The sequence below is a fragment of the Balaenoptera musculus genome, chromosome 13 (genome assembly GCF_009873245.2).
Source record: "Balaenoptera musculus isolate JJ_BM4_2016_0621 chromosome 13, mBalMus1.pri.v3, whole genome shotgun sequence".
Classification (NCBI taxonomy): domain Eukaryota; kingdom Metazoa; phylum Chordata; class Mammalia; order Artiodactyla; family Balaenopteridae; genus Balaenoptera; species Balaenoptera musculus.
In genome coordinates, this window is record NC_045797.1 from 15611145 (window position 1) to 15631641 (window position 20497).

Sequence of the window (20497 nt, forward strand, 5' to 3'; positions counted from 1 at the left end):
AGTGGATTATTATGCAGCAACAGACAACTGGAACAGTCTCTGAGCCTTATATTTAGAAAGATCATGATATTGAGCCATAGAGAGGTGTTATCAGAGTTAAATGAGATACTCCATATCATGGATTATATTCACACTCAGTGCCATTATTATTATTATTACGACTCCAAAGGACGGAATGAATATAAGAAGTCACAGGGAGTAGATTTTGACTTACTCTTGAAGGGTCATTTCAACACTTAAAAAAATTTTTGTTATTGAAGTATAGTTGATTTACAATGTTGTGTTAATTTCTTCTGTACAGTAAAGTGACTCAGTTATACATACATACATATATATATATATATTCTTTTCCATTATGGTTTGTCACAGGATATTGAATATAGCTCCCTGTGCTATACAGTAGTACCTTATCATTTCAACACTTTTAACACATATTTACAATTTAAGAATTGTTCAAAAGGACATGAGCCACTTTAAAAAGTTGTGTATGCCCCAAGGACTACAGATATTCAGGCTGCATACCTAGGTGTTGGGGATGACCCTTAAAAGATACTTGCAGTGGGTATGAGTCAGACTCATAAGCAGATGGAATCTATGATCCTTGCATTCAACTTGTTTTGCTATAAATAAAGAAAAACTCCCTATTTCTTTAGGCATGCATGTTAATCAGCCTGGTTATACTGTACATATCTGTAAACAACCTTAGATCTTTTTTTTGGAATGAGATAGGACATCTTCAAAAACAAAAACAATCTATTAATATTTAGCAAAGATAATGACCTCTGAGATTCCATAAAAAGTTCATGCCATATATATTTTAAATATATCAAAAAATAACTTTTAAGTTACAGCAAGATTTGCTAATAGACCTTTGTCCATCTAGCAATCTATTTAAAGAGTGTTTTACAACTTAATCCTTACCTTTTAATATAAATGAAATTAGATCAATGCATTATTAGGCACATTATGACACTATACCTTGAAACATGCTCTATAGCGTCCTGGAAGAACACCAGCTTTACTTCTTTGGGGTTTATAAGGTTATAATCATCAAGATAGTCCTGTAGAACATTTGCGATTTTCTCCATATCAGGCATGTCATCATAAATCCGGTCAGTCTTATCTGCTCCAAACTAGAAGATGATTTATTGGAGAAGAACCAAGTTGGATCAATTCTGATATATAAATATATATAATATACATAACCTTAGGAGGGAACATTATTTTATCTATATTTTAATTTAATCATTTGCTTATATAAGCTAGCAGGGCTTTAAACCAAGGAAATCAGTTTAAAGAAACTCAGATGTTCATGGCTAACTGAAAAATCCATTTAATTAAACCTCTTCAAGTGGTACATTGGAATTTCAATGATCTGTGCAATAAAACTCACACAGAAGCTCAGAAATAATTTAAAATTTTTTCTCACTTTAACTTACTCTGGTTTCATACTTTTGCTCTTAAGCTGTTGACATCAGAAAAGCAAAGTTGTTGAAAATTATGTATGGAAGACTGTGTTATAAAAAGTCATGCCAGAACTATACATAGTTTTTACACAGCAGTCATTTAATTAAATAAATCATTAAGCATGATATTTGGTGTAAACTATAGGCAACTGAGTGTCCGTTTGGACCTATTGATAATTTCTTGTCTTTGCCCTAGCAACTGCCCTGGGGACATTTTCTTTTGGAACCATTGACTAAAATACATATAGGCAATGGAAGAAGAGTCCAACTATTCTTTTTGCTTTGCTTCATTTCCCCATTTGATAATAATATCGTTAGAAACACACAGGAAATATAATCACCACCTGAAAATAAACTTTGGATTTTGATTTTAAGAATACATTTAAATAGACATATTTCGCAGCAAGACATTTTTTTTTTTTAAACATCTTTATTGAAGTATAATTGCTTCACAATGGTGTGTTAGTTTCTGCTTTATAACAAAGTGAATCAGCTATACATATATATATATCCCCATATCTCCTCCCTCCCGCATCTCCCTCCCTCCCACCCTCCCCATCCCACCCCCCCAGGCGGTCACAAAGCACCGAGCTGATCTCCCTGTGCTATGTGGCTGCTTCCCACTAGCTATCTATTTTACATTTGGTAGTGTATATATGTCCATGACACTCTCTCTCACCCTGTCACATCTCAACTCTCCCCCTCCGCATATCCTCAAGTCCATTCTTTAGTAGGTCTGTGTCTTTATTCCCATCTTGCCACTAGGTTCTTCATGACCTTTTTTTTTTTTCCTTAGATTCCATATATATGTGTTAGCATACTGTATTTGTTTTTCTCTTTCTGACTTACTTCACTATGTATGACAGACTCTAACTCCATCCACCTCATTACAAATACCTCCATTTCATTTCTTTTTATGGCTGAGTAATATTCCATTGTATATATGTGCCACATCTTCTTTATCCATTCATCCGATGATGGACACTTAGGTTGCTTCCATGTCCTGGCTATTGTAAATAGAGCTGCAATGAACATTTTGGTACATGACTCTTTTTGAATTATGGTTTTCTCAGGGTATATACCCAGTAGTGGGATGCAGCAAGATATTTTTTTGACCCACCTCCTAGAATATTGAAATAAAAAAAAAAATAAACAAATGGGACCTAATTAGACTTAAAAGCTTTTGCACAGCAAAGGAAACCATAAACAAGACAAAAAGACAACCCTCAGAATGGGAGAAAATATTTGCGAACAAAGCAACTGACAAAGGATTAATCTCCAAAATATACAAGCAGCTCAATATCAAAAAAACAAACAACCCAATCCAAAAATGGGCAGAAGACCTAAATAGACATTTCTTCAAAGAAGACATACAGATGGCCAACAAACACATGAAAAGCTGCTCAACCTCACTAATTATCAGAGAAATGCAAATCAAAACTACAATGAGGTATCACCTCACACCGGTCAGAATGGCTATCATCAAAAAATCTACAAACAATAAATGCTGGAGAGGGTGTGGAGAAAAGGGAACCCTCATGCACTGTTGCTGGGAATGTAAATTGATACAGCCACTATGGAAAACAGTATGGAGGTTCCTTAAAAAACTAAAAATAGAACTACTATATGACCCAGCAATCCCACTACTGGGCATATACCCTGAGAAAACCATAATTCAAAAAGAGTCATGTACCACAATGTTCACTGCCACTCTATTTACAATAGCCAGGACATGGAAGCAACCTAGATGTCCATCAACAGATGAATGGATAAAAAAGATATGGTACATATATGCAATGGAGTATTACTCAGCTATTAAAAGGAACAAAATTGAGTCATTTGTAGAGATATGGATGGATCTAGAGACTGTCATACAGAGTGAAGTAAGTTCAGAAAGAAAAACAAATATCATATGTTAATGCATATATGTGGGATCTAGAAAAATGGTATAGATGATCATTTTTGCAAAGCAGAAATAGAGACACACACATAGAGAACAAATGTATGGATACCAAGGGGGAAAAGGGGGGCAGGTGGGAGGAATTGGGAGGTTGGGATTGACACATATACACTATTGATACTATGTATAAAATAGACAACTAATGAGAACATACTGTATAGCACAGGGCACTTTACTTAATGCACTGTGGTGACCTAAATGGGAAGGAAATCCAAAAAAGAGGGGATATATATATATATGTATAGCTGATTCATTTTGCTTTACAGTAAAAACTAATATAACATTGTAAAGCAACTATACTCCAATAAAAATTAATTTAAAAAATAAATATATTTCATACAAATAAATTGTTTAGTATTTTTTTTTAGTTGTCAGGGGTTATCAGGGTGGTGAGGTATTGCATATGTGTATGATAAAAAGATGAGTCCATTCATTTGTTTAAACAGCATTGATTGAGAGCCTGCTATATACTTAGCTTTGTGCAAGAAACTAGGGATTTAGGATGAACAAAACAAACATGGCCCTTGCCCTCTCAGGGACAGTAAGAATGTTGTACCCAAACAAGAGTTAACTTGGTAAAACAAGATGGCTATCTGTCAACATAGGTAGGGTGGTTAGACGGAAGTCTTCTAACATAGAATAAGGTTACTCATCTAGAATAAGTCTATTCTAGGTAGGTCTAGAGGGTAAAATTAGGGCCTATGTGTAGATGTTATTGGGGGAACAGACTTAAGGAAATTAGTACAAGGAAAATTTTGCTACTAATTAGAACTACCCTGAAATGAAGAAGGCAGAACTGCTAACTAATTAGCTTCCCATAACTGGAAACCTCTGAGCAGAGGCTGAAGAACTACACAGGATTATAGGAAAGGAATTTGGGTCCTGAGTTAAGAGACTAAATCTCTTTGCTTCCTTCCAAATCGAATACCTGATTAAAATGAATGTATTTTAATTATTCAAACTATTATGAAAATGAATGTAGCTAGATCAGAAGTCAGCAATCTTTTTCTCTCAAGGGACGTATAGTAAATATTTTAGGCTTTGCAGGTCATATAGCCTGTGTTGCTACTACTCCACTCTGCCTAGTCATTAGAAAGCAGTCATATAAATAGTACACAGTCAAATGGGCCGTGGCTGAGTCCCTGTAGAACTTCATTTACAAAAATGGGTTGTGGGTGGATTTGGACTATGGACCATAGCTTGCTGACCCCTGGTCTAGATCTCTAATCTTCACATGTGCAAAGCTCTTGTAGAATATGAACTTGAAGTAGAAAATAGTAAATGCTTTATAGTCTTCACATGTAGTCATCAATACAACATACTTACCTTAATGAAATCTCCAAATATGATGGGTCTAGTCAAAAAATATTCCAGGCCTATTGCAATTCCAAAATGTTTGTCTATTCAAAAAATAAAATCAATTCTTAGTATAACAATAAGCTTGAATGCAGGATATTAATGATAAGATATACAGAATAATAACCCCTGTTACTTTATTTAGAAGCCTAATTGGTACACATGAAACTGAGGGAAAGCCATGTTAATGCCATACCACTTTAGTTTGGTTGATAATCTCCCAGATTTAAGATTAAGAATATTTACTATTAGTAAACATTTTATTAAATAACAGATATTGAATACATATTAATAAATTAGAAATACTTTAGAAATATACTGGTTTCTTATCCAACAAAATGCTATTTTTTTCCTACTTTCCCTCCTCTACTTAAAATTCTATACTGAATTAAGAATATTAACCCTTCCTGAATTTCAATAAAATGATTTTCATAATATTTCATATATTGTTATATATTTGGGTCATATATAAATATATGAAGAAAAAAACTTTTACTCATGAATGATTACAATTCGTTTTGCTCATTTTAGAAACCAAATTGTGTCTCCCTGGTAGTCTAATGGCTAGGATTAGAAACCAAATTGTTTTTCTACTAAAAAACAAAAAAAACCTAGCTAAATAAAGATTGATGTAAAGATTGATATTTACTGGCCATTTCTGTCAAAATAGCATGGAAATAGTGCTTATCTTCATTATTAATCAAACGGTCATGGAAGACTCTTTGACATTCATGGCAAAAAAGTCTAAATATCTGTATTTCTTCTCTTATTGTTCCTGGATCACATTGAAGGATACCTGTTTTTTAAGAAAAGGAGAAAAGAAAAATTCTAATTGTGGAATATCTAGTAGTTTAATTAATGAGGAAATCCTTAAGTCCAACTTTATCCCCACACTACCAGAAATGGGTGGTTCCCCAGGGGATATACACATATAATAATGGTGATCTCGTTTTTTGAAAGCAAAACTGGGGACACATTAGCAGTGAAAATGGGGAGGGTAGCAGAAGGGGGATATGGGGCCTAAAGAGAATTATTTTTTAAGTTGTGAGGTATTATAGCAGGGTCTTATGCTGTTAGGAATGATCTGATAGAAGAGGAAGCATTGACAATGCAGAAGAGAAGGGGGAATTATAAAAGCAAAATCCTTGAGTGGGCAGGAGGGGATGCAATTCAGTACTGGGGTGGGGGGGGACTATTGGCACATGTTAGGGGCAGGGACAGCTGAACCACTGTCCCTGTGGGAGGGAAGGCAGATGCAGGATGTCTGGGAGATCTGGAAGAGGAGGCCCTTCTGGTTTGATTGCTTCTATTTTTTTTTCACTGAAAAAGAATACAGGCCACCAGCTGGGAGTGAGAAATGGGAGGGTGGTTTGAGGGAAGCTGTGAAGTAGCCAGTCTGGGGTGGGGGGTGGAGGGTGACTTGAATAGGGACATTGTAATGGGATTTCCAGGCAAGTCTCAGACACCCAGGTACACACACTTCTACTGAGAGATCTGGGGGTGAATGGAAATGGAAGGAGGGTGCAGGGCAGAGAATGAAGGTTCCACACACTACCTTGCACACATTTGGATAAATCCCTCAAGTTAAAGACATAATGAGACTTGGCTGGTGTCGGCAGAAGATCCACACTCATTCTGTTATAGATCTCAACTGAGGCCTCCACAATGTTGGATGCAGTTTGCTTTACAGCTGGTGGGAAGTCATTTAGGAAGCCACTTAAGATGGCCTAGAACCAGAAATGTAATATGAGATGGTTAGATTTTTTTTTTTAACCAAAATTTATCTTTCATATACTCCAGATCTGATGATACTTTTTCTAATAATAAGTAGAAAACCAAATTCCAGTGCAAGGACATGTGGATGTTAAAACTCTTCTTTTCTAGATGTGGCACATATATAAATGGAATATTACTCAGCCATAAAAAAGAACGAAATTGGGTCATTTGTAGAGATGTGGATGGACCTAGAGAGTGTCATACAGAGTGAAGTAAGTCAGAAAGAGAAAGCAATTATCGTATAATAATGCATATGTGTGGAATCTAGAAAAATGTTATAGATGATCTTATTTGCAAAGCAGAAAAAGAGACATAGATGTAGAGAACAAATGTATGGATACCAAGGGAGAAAGGGTGGGGGGAGGGAGGAATTGGGAGACTAGGATTGACACATATACATTATTGATACTATGTATAAAATAGACAACTGATGGGAACATACTGTATAGCACAGGGAACTCTACCTAATGCACTGTGGTAACCTAAATGGGAGGGAAGTCCAAAAGGGAAGGATGTATGTATGTGTATGGCTGATTCACTTTGTTGTGCAGTGGAGGCTAACACAACATTGTAAAGCAACCGTATTCCAATAAAAATTAATTAAAGAAAAAACTCTTCTGGGGGAGAGATAAATTAGGTGTTTGGGATTAGCAGATACAAACTACTATATATAAAATAGATAAACAACAAGGTCCTAATGGTTAGCACAGGGAACTATATTCAATATCCTGTAATAAACCATAATGGAAAAGAATATGAAAAAGACTATATATATACATATAACTGAATCACTTTGCTGTACACCTGAAACTAACACAACATTGTAAATCAACTACATTTCAATTAAAAAAACTCAAAACACAAAAAACAAAAACACAAAAAACCCCTCTTCTTTCCATTTCAGAATATGTTCTCCAGAATGGACTCACTCTTGTCTTCTGTGATTGTCTGGTGCTGCCTGAGCAGCATTCACAGCTGACCAGTGAACTTATCGCGAACCCACTCTCAAGTAATTAGACCTCTGCTGGCTGTGGGTCCAGAGGGTCTTCATGGAGTGCTCACACTTATCTGGAAATAAGCTGAAGTCCTCTCTCTGATTTTTATGGGTGAATGACCAACAAATCTGTAGACTTTCACCTTCATGTATATTGAAAGTTCGACTTACTGACAGCTGTGAACTCCCCACCCTTCAGCTTCCCCAGCTCAGCGTATGGCCCCACCCTGAAAAGAAGTCTCTCTTCTCTTCTTTTTTTAAAATTTATTTATTTATTTTTGGCTGCATTGGGTCTTCGTTGCTGCGCACGGGTTTTTCTCTGGCTGTGGCGAGCGGGGTCTACTCTTCGTTGCGGTGCGTGGGCTTCTCTTTGCGGTGGCTTCTCTTGTTGTGGAGCACAGGCTCTAGGTGCGTGGGCTTCAGTAGTTGTGGCACGCGGGCTTCAGTAGTTGTGGCTTGCAGGCTCTAGAGCACAGGTTCAGTAGTTGTGGCACATGGGCTTAGTTGCTCCGCAACATGTGGGATCTTCCCAGACCAGGGCTCGAACCCGTGTCCCCTGCATTGGCAGGTGGATTCTTAACCACTGTGTCACCAGGGAAATCCTAGAAGTCTCTTTTGACACCTGCCCTTCTTTGTCCCCCACAGTCGCTCTTGAATACATTTCTTGAATCTGCCTGCTTCCTTCTGTTCCCCCTGATGTCACCCCATTCCAGCCCTCACTCCTTTTCATCTGGGCTTCCTCACTCCCTCCTTACTCACTGGCCTCTCCATTCCCACTCATCTCCCTTCTGTTACCTTTAATCAGGGAAATAAGGCCCTGCAGCCCCATCAGTGCATGCTCTGCCCCTGCCCAGCCTCTTCTCCTTACCCTCTCTCCCCACCAGTCGCTGTGTCAGCCTCCCTGGCCTTACTACCCATGCTCTCTCCTCCCCCAGGACCCATTTCCCCGGGGCTCTCTGCTTCGCAGGGACTTTCTCATTCTTCATGCTGGGCATTCATTACATGTCCTTCAGAGAGGCCTTCCCTGACTACCCAATCTAAGATAAGTCCTCCCATCAGTCTCTCTTATGGCTCTCTGATCTTCTCATATATTACTTGCCACAAGCTGAAAGTACGTATTTATTAGCCTTCTAGCCCCAGTTGCTAGGGAAACTCATATTAGATTTTTAAATAGATAAATTCCCATCACCATTAGCTTTGGAATTACTTATGGGAGAAGCCGCCAGAATGCATAACAAATGCTTGCAAGTCTACCCTTGTGACTTTAGAGTTGGGGCTCATATATGACATATTTTGAAATAAATCAAAGTATTTGTTTTCAATGAGCCTTCTGTTGAACATTATTTTTAAAAGCAGTTTGTGAGGACTATCTTTTTGAGGTACTGTCCTCCTGAGCCCCCAACATGAATTTAAAATCCTCCTTTTTGGACCTCATGTTGAGTAGGACCATCCTAATACATATAAAATAAAAAATTACCATATATTTATGTATACATTATATATGACAAAATTAACAATCTCAGTCTGTTTATTCTCCATCACACAAATACTAACACAGTTTATATCTATATCTATATCTATCTAATATACAGTATAGTTACATATATATAAATACTGTCATATATATACAATACAACAAATTTACTTCAACTTATTGATTTTGCTTTTTTCAATTCTTGGTAATCCCCAAGTTCTTTCTCCTCCACACGATGACAAAGGACAGGAAAGGTGGGCTATGATTAAAAAGAAAGCTTGGGATCCAAGGCCTTTTTTTCTACAGACAAAATCTCCAGTGTGTTCTGCTAACGAGAAAAATATACTTCCCACCTGAATGCAGTCCAACCCAGAATCTCTGTTTAGCTGCATTTCATTTCTATTACCGCCCACGGCTAGGGCGAGTTTTAAATGATAGCCTCTAAGTTACAGTGGGAAAAAGCAGTTCCTGCCTGTTTTCATCTGTAATGTGTTTGCTGGCTGATGTTCCTGTAAGTGACACATTTCCGTGGATGTGACATTCCCACAGGCAGAGGGAGGAGGCTGAAGGTTGGGATCAGTTTCATTTCCAGGAGCCCAGACTCCACCTTCTTCCTCCCACCCAAGAAAATATTTTGGAATTATTAAGAATGTCATTTTGTTGTTGTTGTTAGGATAACTTTGAATTTGCTTGAATTTGTTAAAATGTAAAATAATTTGCGAATTTAGTACCTTATCATCAGGCATAAGTTACTTGGCACACCCCCTCACCACTGATCACATCACAAAGTGTGTCAGGATACCATGGTGGGAATTACTCATTTCAAACTTTAGAATATACACATAAAAGTTCTCAACAAAAGGTAGGATTTTAAAAAGTCTAATACCTGTGTTGGTCCCTGTTACCCACTTTCCTGTCATGTTCTCTACTTGCTGCTTAATTATGGGAGATAAGTTCCCATCCTTTCCTATTCTAAAGTACACTCTAAAAGTTTTCCAAAATGTGGCAGTTCTTATGTATCCTTTTGGCATTAGCTCCTAAACAACTTATTGGAACTACTTCAAATTTATTAAAAATAATTTCCCATGGATGTAATTTCAATATGAAAACCACTTTCCAGCTGACTGTTGTGTACGTACTGGTTCTGGTCCTTTCTCTCCTCTAAGAAGACCCCATTGGAAGGAGAGGCTGATGCTGGTAAATGCAGAGGCTCACTTTATGCCTGTATCACTGCCTCTTTGGCTCCTGGGTAATTGCCACCAAAGCCAGTTTCTTCAGACCAGTCACCTGTCTCATCCTACCTGGATGCACACATTATCACTTTCTGCCTCTGTGACCACATTCACCTGTGTGTTTCTGTTCATCCCTGTTAATTCCACCTTGTAGGACTCAGCTCACTGGCTGTCTCCTTTGAGCGTCTTTGCTGGTTGGTATGTATAACATACTCGCTCTGGTCACGCTGCTTCATGGTCTCTCATCATTCTACTTAGGATAATGCCTTCCACTTACTGAACACTTCTGCTGAGCCCTTACAGGGCAGACACAGTTATTTCCCCCAGTTAAAGGATGAGGAAGTGGTCCCCTGGGGAAGTTTGTGCAGATGTAAGAAATAAGTGTGGTTGTTTCTGCTGGGGGGTGGGCGTTGGCAGCAGGGGTGATGAATTCTGGGTTGGTGTGTTGAGCCTGAGCCCGCTGGGTTATCAGGGGTGGTGTCTGCTGGGCAAGTGGACACAGACATGGCGATCAGCGAGGAGATGAGAACAGAGGCCGGGGCTGGGTAGGGATGAGACCTGCTGAGAGTCAAGGGCCTGGGATATAGCCTTCTTTAGAGTTAGGGGCAGTGTTCTAACCATCTTTCTGCATTCCTAGAACTACCTCTGAGACCACAAACACAGAAGGCCGTGATGCAAATGCCTATCAGCTACTGCCCAGATGCCCCTGTGCTTACCTGGTTTCTGCTGAGGAAACGATGGATGGGCTCCCTAGAAATGGACTGTCCTGATTGTGTGAATCTTGGAACAAATAAGTTTTCTTTTCCCCTCTTGCCCAAGTTTGAATCCACCCTCACCTGAAAAATCTGTTTCAGACTGTGCTCCGAGGGCATCGGGAGAGAGAACATGCTGAAGTGTCGGATGAAGCGGGCGGTCACGGGGTTGCGGCCACCACCTGGAGGTGCGCACGCTGATACAATCGTTACGTCCTGTATGGAGAGAAATCCACTCAGGTCACCCAGCAAAGAAGGACATGCAATGTGCCCATCCCAACAGTAGGACTCAACCAACAGTTTTGGAGGACCTACCCTAGGACAGCACTGCGTTATATTTTCCAACACATTATCTGACTTGATTCTCACAACCACCTCAGGAGATCACTGTTGTTATCTCCACTTTGTAGATGAAAAAATCGAGGCCCTGGATGATTAAATAAGTTACTCAAGGTTACTTAGCTAACTCATCTATCTTGTATAAATACTCCAATGTAAAAATCTAATCTTAAAAAATTGTAAGAATTTGTACCTTAGGTTAAAATACATATAATGAATACTAAGTATAGTCAGTTCTTGTTATTTGTGGTAGTTGTGTTCTATAAAATTGCCAGGAACACTGAATTAATGCACCCTGAACCATTGCTCCTAGGGGAAATACAGGGCTAGGTTCCTTTGAGCCTCTGGTCATAACATGTTCAACTGGTCAATACATGATATTGCAGGTGCCTCTGGTCTTGCCTCCTCTCTAGTCCATACCTTCCCTGCAGCCAAGGGGGTCTTTCTACAATGTTTCCTTCAGAGGCTCCTCATCACATTCCTCATCATGGCACCAGGGCCCCCTGGGCTGACCTTTGCATGTCCTGCTGCTTTGGTGCTCACATTCCACACCCCTGCGGTGTCTCACATTACTTGCTTTGAGATGTAAATAACTCCCTTTCCTTGCTTTGCCCTGCCCTGCCTGCAAAATCCTGTTCTGACATCACCTCTTCTGGGAAGGATTCTCTCATCATCAACCCAGTGCCCACCCCTGCCCCCCTCCAGTCTCTCTCCACTTATCAACCTACATTATAAACACATGTTCATCCATCCTCCAAAGCTGAGCCCTCCAGGAGGCCGGGGCTGTCTCAGTTGTCTATACATCTCATGAATCAAGCATGGCGAGAACCCAATACAGACTGAATGAATTGAGTTACACACAAGAAATGCAGAGGCCATATGTCATGGGCTGAATTATGTGTCCTTCTCTGCCTCTTCTTGGCCAATCATGTGTTGAAGCCCTAACCCCCCATAACCCACAATGTGACTGTATTTGGAGATAGGGTCTTACAGAGGTAATTTAGTTAAGATGGGGTCACTGTGGTGGGTCCTAATCCAATATGACTGGTGTCCTTACAAGAAGAGACGGTTTGGACATGGATACAGGGAGAAAATCATAAGAAGACATAGGGAGAACACGGCCATCTATAAGCCAAGGAGAGAGGCCTCAGAATAAACAAACCCTACTGACATCTTGATCTTGGACTTCCACCATCTAGAACTGTGAGAAAATAAATTTCTATAGTTTGAGTCACCCAGTCTGTGGTACTTTGTTATGGCAACTTTAGCAAATGAATACACCATATTTCATTGCCGTTTAAACTGAAACACGCAAAGTAATTTAAAACCTAAAGTAACCTGTATGTCTTTCCAGAAGAGTTTGTTTCTGTCATAAAATCCACCAAAATCTTGATATTGCCGAAGTAGTTCAATGGGAGGCTGAGAGCCATAGCGATCCAGTCTGGGCATGTTTAAATCATCAACAAAAATCACAATTCGTTTGTTTCCTGGTGCTCCTAGGAAATAACATGAATTTAAGAATTATTATTTGCCCTCGGTAAACATAAGACAAGACTTAGGTAAGGCTTTGGACTCAGTGAACACCGTGCAGGTCATAATGAGCTCAGGTTTCTACAGAGTGAGAAGGGTCCCAGCAGAGTCTTGTCTTGAGGACGAGAGATCTCCTTCTGGCCCCATCCAGGCTCCGACAGGAAGCTGTGGATCCTAGCACTTCAGTTGACCTTCCTCAATCCCAGCCACTCCCACTGCCCTCACCAACTGTGTGGCCTGGGCCTGGGGTGAGTAAAGTCATTTCCTTTTCACATGAGGAAGCAGAAGAATCCCAAAAGTTTCCTTACATAAATGCCATCCCACCACCCCCTACAGGGAAAACAGGACTGGATATTCAAAAGCATCCTTATTACATCAAAGGGAAAGCCAGTGCAGTGGAGCTGTACAATGTCATATTTAACTTAAAGAAAGTCAATATATACATTCACAGGAAAAAAAAAGAGTGATAACATAGAAAAGAGAACAACTTAAGAAGAGGAAGTGACTCCACCACGCTGGCATCCAGCATGTGACAGTTCCAAAGAAAATGAGGCAAACTCAGTGCCCCACTTCATCTCCTGGCCTCTGGAAGCCAAGTAGCAGGTCAAGAGTGGGGAGGGGTGCTATGAGTACCATTCATAAAAATTTGGAGCCCCCACCAGAAAGACTGGCATCCTTTGCCCTGCGCCTACCTGAGCAGGAAAAGGGTAACACAGAGGGGCTAGGAAAGCAGCTGGCATGACAGGGCCTGTGAGATGATAGACAATGTGGAAGGCAGCTGGGCCTGAGCTCTGCCTAGTGCTACACCCGGGAGGGCTGTGGGCTGGGCAAGTGGACCCCAGCAGCAGGAGGCTGCAGGATGTGCCACTGGAGGGTGGGACAAAGTGCGGCTGAGACCGTGATTCCCAACATCAGGGAAACTTCCAGTGGGAAGGTCAATGCTTGGCCTGTGCACAATTCTTCTGGGAGGTCCTGAGAAAACCTGCTCCTGGAAGCCTGCCACGCCGAGAACGTGGACAACCATCAGGCCAGCGGAGAAGCAGGGGCAATCCACAGAGGCCCACCTAAACTTCAGTTAGGGAGAACCTTGTCCTTCCCTTCTCCTCCCATCCAGATACACTAGAGCCTCCTAGAGGGAGGGTGGGAAGAGTAAAAGAGCCCCCATGTCCCTCTCCACCTCCAGCACCTCCAGCCACAAACCTGGCTTACAGCAGAGGAGAGGAAGAGCTTTAAATTGGGTTTGGACTGATTAACAACAAGGTCGTACTGTATAGCACAGGGAACTATATCTAATCTCCTGGGATAAACCATAATGGAAAAGAATATAAAAAAATGTATATATGTGTATAACTGAGTCACTTTGCAATACAGCAGAAATTAACACAACATTGTAAATCAACTATATTTCAAAAAAAAAAAAAAAAAGACAAAAAAAATTTTGGGTTTGGGATTGAAGCTTTATATTGGACCAGACTCAAAATTGCAAGTGACCAGAAAGTTATGGTATTTATCTAAGCAGGGTGAGAGAGATTCCACAAAGCTTGGCGGAAAGTGCTGCCTGAAGGAAACACCAAAACAGTTTCATGCTTATTCCCTACTGAGTTCAGATAACTCAGTGCACCAGACATAAAGAGGTTTTTTTTTTTAAATTTATTTTTAAATTTTTGGCTGCATTGGGTCTTTGATGCTGCTTGCGGGCTTTCGCTAGTTGCTGCGAGCAGGGGCTACTCTTCATTGCGGTGCGCGGGCTTCTCATTGTGGTGGCCTCTCCTGCTGCAGAGCATGGGCTCCAGGCGCACAGGTTTCAGTAGCTGTGGCACACGGGCTCAGTAGTTGTGGCTCGCGGGTTCCAGAGTGCAGGCTCAGCAGTCATGGCACACGGACCTAGGTGCTCTGTGGCATGTGGGATCCTCCCAGTCTCTCAAACCCGTGTCCCCTGCATTGGCAGGTGGACTCCTAACCACTGTGCCACCAGGGAAGCCCCTGTTTGTTTGTATTTTTTAAATAAAGGGAGATCAATGCAGGTTTGAAAGCATGGCATGAGTGGAGAGAGGGAGAGCCTTGGAGAGGCAGAGATTGAAGATGCTCTGAGTTGAAGGTGATGATAGAAATAAACTACCTGCTTGCTAAGATATCTAGATCTATACCCAGGAAAGAGTACCATTAACAGAATTACCTTTACTAATAAATTAAGCAAAGAAAATATCCAATTGTAATTTTATTACATGCATGGTTTATGTGACTTATTAGCATTTAATATATAATTTGTGTGAGACAAATGACAAGGATAATTCTTACCTAGAATATTTTTTCTTTTCCTTTCCAGTTTTGATTCAATGATCTCTTGTGTTCTTGCAGATGAAGTCTGAGCAGAAAAATTTAGATAAACAGGAACATAGCCAGCTGATTCTTGAATTTTATTTAGCAGTCCTTTTGTAATAACAGACTTTAAAATAAAAAAAAATGTTAATTGATTTCATATTCAATATAAAATCTTTCAATTGTCTATATCAGTAATATTCCAGAACAATGAGTAAGAAACAGGACAGAAAAGGACAGAGGTTAAAGCCAGATTGAAATATCTGCCTTTCTCTTCCTGGAGATCCCATTTAATGATATTTATCAGAGTCAAAAAATATTCTAATCAGCTCTATCTCAGCAAAAATTTCTATTTTAGTATCATACCAAAATCCATCTTGGTTACTAGCCAAGTCAATTTGATAGTAAGATTCAGAAACTCAGAAATAATTTAGAGGGGAAACAGTGAGTGTCTGTTTATATGGATTCCCCCCAAACCAAGAAGACCAAACAATCAGTATTTTCCTCTATACTCCACTTTTTCTAAACACCATCGCTGTGTTGGGTAGAAGTAAACAGGCAGGAGGGGACAGAGTGACCTTCATCAATAGTCCACTGGGGACACAAACTGCCTTGACAAATTCCCACCCTAACCTGTGCAGTGGCAGCCCTAGAAATTCTAAAGAACACAACATAAAAGGCCCCAAACACAGAAGACTGGTCCACAGGGTTCTCTGGTTTATATATATTATTGACACCCAGGATTTATTCAGAAAGTGGCAAACTGTGGAGTCGACATAGATTCAGCACAGTTACATTCTTCCTGAAAAAATGATCAAAATTCAAAAGAAATTCCCCTGAGAAATAAGGTATTATTTACGGAGCTTACAATTCTAAGTTCATCATGCCCTCGTTTTGGACAGGACTTCTCATTTGATGTAGGTTTCCTACCTTGCCAACTCCTGTTATTCCGGTAAACAACACTGAATGCCTGACTGCCAGTAGTTTTTCCATTAGATACCCAAAGCGCACTGTGTCAGCTGTAGGGACAAGCATTTCAAAAAACGGAATATCTCGGCTGTACTTGAAGGTGGGTATGATTCGTTCCCAGGGATCCAGCCGTTTGGTGTCAAAGTCCATGTAAATGCTCCACAGATCACCAGAACTGGGAAGCTAGAGTATAAAATTAAACACCACTTTCAATAGGATTGACACATGGCAACAGAAATATTTACACAGAAACAAAGGCAGTCATAGAACATGGATGGATTTGGATTTTTGTTCCTTTGTGGAAAAGTAGTTGTTTAAGGATCAGAGTCTAATTCTTTAAACTTAATCATGAAATACGGTGCAGTAAAAACCTGATATATTGACTATATCAAAACCCCATATTAGAATTGTAAATCATTTTCAATTCAATCCAACATTCAGGGACTTACTCCATGCCAAATACTGTGTTTGGTGTTGGGGGAAAATGCTGAATTAGACCCAGCCTCTGCCTTCAATGACCTTGTAATCTCCCTGGGGGACACAAGCACATTAGCTAATACTCATGGAGAAATAAGGGTTATAGTGGAGTTTAGTACACTCACAAAGGAGGGATGGCTCATTTCTACTTGCAGGAGAGTTGTAGTGGTGGCTAGAGATTTAGGAGGGCTTCTAATGGGTGGTGATGCTACAACTCAGACTTGAAGGACAAGCAGGAGTCAGTCTTTGCCCTTCAAGCAGGGCAAAGAAGGGATGAGACGGGGTTGGGGAAGAAGGAGTCAGGGTTCAGGCTAAGAAAACAGGTCTGGAAGCCATGGAAAGTGCCATGCATGTTGGGGACTATAAGAGATAAGTCTGGAAACACAGATGGGGCCAAATTATAAAAATGTCATTTATTAAAGAGCTTGCAGCAAGAGTTCAGTGAAGAATTCTAAGTAGGTGGGTGACATGATCAGATTGCATTTCAGAAAGTTCATTCTGGCAGCTGTACGGAGCAGTGGTGTTTCAAGCACACTTGACAGTGACTCTTAATTTGACATGGTGACATGGTACTTACACATATATATGTGTGTTCAAATATGTATAATATTCACCCCAACTATCACTCTATTTTATATTCTATTTTTTAAAAAACTTTAGGATTTTCTACATATTAAGTTATGTTTTCTGCAAATAATGACAATTTCTTTTCCTTTCTAAAGTTTATTTATTTTTTCCTTGCCTTATTGCACTGGCTAGGATCACCAATATAGTGTTGAATAAAAGTTGTGATAGTGGATATTTCATTTTTAAAAATTGGGTTATTAGTCTTTCAACTGATTTCATGACCAGTTAATAGATTGTAATCTGTAATTCTAAAAAACAATGGTGCATAGGTGAATTAGACAGGACTGGACCAAAAACAAGGGAATAATAAATAAGCTATTTTAACAACCCAGAAAAGAAATGAAAAGAACCTGAGTTATTCAGAGGCAATAAGGATGAAGAGAAGAGGAAATATTTGAAAAAAATTAATTAGAAGAAAAAATTCACTCAGTTTACTCAGGTCAGTAAAGAAGGAAGAATCTATAACACTCATTGAGTTCTGGCTACTATTACATGGCTGTCTGTCCATTTACTAAGGCAAGAAACAAAAATCCAACAGCCCATTCATTTGGGACTTGCAGACAGAAGGAGGAATCCACCTTTTCATCTGGACTCCCTCCTGTTATCCAAGTAGCATTACCACTGCCAGGATAGGGGCTGGCACTGTCCTGCTAAACATCATCCTTAGGTCATAATCTATCAATAGCTTCTCATTGCACCCAAGATGAAAAGCCAAAATCCTTACAATGGCCCATAAGGCCCTACATGTTTTGCCCCCCTGCTACTTGCCTGACCTCATCTCATACTACACTCCTACTTGGTCATTCCACTCTGATCTCACAAGCCTCCTTTCTGTTTTTCAAATTTGTCAGGCAATCACTCCTTGAGTAAAGGCCTTCATATTTGCTTTTCCTTCTGACTGGGATACTTTCCCCCTAAGTAATGACTAGGTCTTTGACTTTCTTCAGGACACTGTACAAACATGACCTTATTAGCAAAGCTTTCCTGACTAATATATAAAATAGTTTCCCACTGCCCACCCCCAGCACTCCCTATCATCCTTACTCTGCTTTATTGATCTCCATGGCACTTACTGCCACTTGATGTATATTTGTCTATGGCTGACTCCCTTGACTATAATGTAAGATCTGTGAGGCTAGGGACTTTGGTTACTTGCTTTAGCTCCCATATCCAGAATGGTGTCTACTATGTAACAAGTTTTCAATAAATATTTGTTGGACTGAATGTTTGCTCTGGGCCATCCCCTACAGCCCTTTGATGATCCCAGGTCATTTCCCTTGACCCAGAGGGATCTGTCTCTCTGTCTCAAATTCCCAGCTGTCCTCAATCTGGTCCATCTTGTCCAATTATGATACAATGATCTTGAAGATCCAGCAGGGTTTCATATCTATTAGAAAGTCCTAATACATAGGGCTTAGATTCTTATCTTGGGGATTATTTTTTTTTTCTTTTGGTAACTTTTTATTTTGATATAATTCAAAACTTACAGAAAAGTTAAAAGAGTAATACAAAGAATTCCCATATATTCCTTATCTAGATTAACTGTTCACATTTTACCCCTTTTGCTTTAGTATTTCTCTCACTCTATGAGAAAAGGTTATATACACTATTCTACGTTACCCTAAATACTTGAGTGTACTTCCTAAAGACCAGGGATTTTTTTATAACCACAGTAAAATGATCAAAATCAGGAAATTGCATACTAATATAATGTTATTATCCAATTCACATTCCATATTTGAGTATTGCCAATTAATAGTGTCACTTACAGCTATATTTTTCTCAGTCTAGGATCCAATGCAGGATATTGCATTACATTGGGCTATATCTCTTTAGTATCTTCATCTGAGAAACTTCCTCAGTTTTCTTCCATGATAGATATTATTGAAGAATATAGGCCAGTTTATCTTATGGAATGTTCATCAGTTTGGGTATTCTAGGTGTATTCTCATAATTAGATTCAGGTTATGCATTTTGGAAAGGAATAGCTCAGAAGCAAGGCTGTATGTATCCTTCTCTGTGCACCATATCAGGAGGCACAGCTTTGTGCTAATATTGATGAGGAGTTGATTACTTAGTTAAGGTGGTGTCTACAAGGTTTCTTCACTATAATGATACTATTTTTCTCTTTACTACTAATCAGTAATTTGTAGAAGATGTTTTGAAACTATGTAAATGTTGTTTCTCATGAAACCTTCACCCACTAGGTTTAGCAACCATTGATTATTCTTGCCTAAATCAATTATTGCTACAATGGTTGCAAAGTAATAACTTTCCCACTCCATCATTTCTCCTATACAGATTAGTTGTATTCTCCTATAAGGAAGAGCTCTCCTTTCTCCCTAATTTATTTATTCACATATATTTTTCTGTGAATTGACTCACAGATTTTTATTTCATTCAATGGCTTGTAATCCTACACTATTGTTATTTTGCTGTTCAAGTCTGCCTAGATTTGGCCAGTGGGAATCCCTTCAAACTGGCTTCTGTGCTTTTAAAAAAATTATTATTATATAATGACAGATATTTATTGTAAGAAATCAGAAGTGTCGAAAGTTCACAGATGTTAATAAGACTGACCAAACAAAGAATAGCAAAGATACAAATCACAGATACAAATATCTGTTCAAATATCAGGAATAAAATAAGTGGATATCACTACAGACTCTGTAGAATTAAAAGAATAGTAAAGAAATTCTACAAAAAAACTCTATGCACATGAATTTGACATTCGACAATAGATGAATAGTACTAATTCCTTAAAAAATTTAAATTATCAAGTTCACTGAAGATAAAATAGTTAACAGGGATAGTCTTATTACTATTAAAAAACTGAGTACATAGTGAAAAATCTTCTCCTGTGCTCTTTTGACATGTGCCATCGTTCTTCAAGCACTTCTTCACTATCTGACAAAAGATATTCTGGGCTCATTTCGAACTTCTCCTGCCTCAGTACTGGAATCAGCTGTTTCACTAAGGTGCTTTGGTTCTCTTTCGTGGAGAATAGTATTTAGAAATCAGTAACTAAGTATGCTCATTGCTATTGAGGTATCATTGCTTCTAGTTCCTCTCAGCACACAGAAGTAAGAAATTTACGTATGGATGGATGTATAGACCCATATATATATATTCCACGAGTACCAAAACCTATAATTCCAATCCAATAACACAAGGTGCATTCTAATCTTTCTCTTCCATATTTGTAAGCCCCTTCTCTTAACAGCGA

The 20497-nt window shown here is 39.2% G+C and overlaps 1 protein-coding gene across 1 annotated transcript in view; it reads right to left on the reverse strand.

The window, feature by feature from the left end:
- The window catches only part of DNAH6 (dynein axonemal heavy chain 6), a 298716-nt gene that overhangs the window by 120292 nt on the left and 157927 nt on the right, over positions 1–20497 (reverse strand). Inside the window, exons 38-45 of the mRNA XM_036873333.1 lie at positions 16129–16350; positions 15178–15325; positions 12688–12845; positions 11095–11226; positions 6338–6509; positions 5432–5578; positions 4753–4826; positions 979–1133 (exon numbers count right to left, since the gene is read on the reverse strand). Coding sequence (XP_036729228.1) covers positions 979–1133; positions 4753–4826; positions 5432–5578; positions 6338–6509; positions 11095–11226; positions 12688–12845; positions 15178–15325; positions 16129–16350 — 1208 coding nt within the window. The remainder of the gene's footprint in view (positions 1–978; positions 1134–4752; positions 4827–5431; positions 5579–6337; positions 6510–11094; positions 11227–12687; positions 12846–15177; positions 15326–16128; positions 16351–20497) is intronic.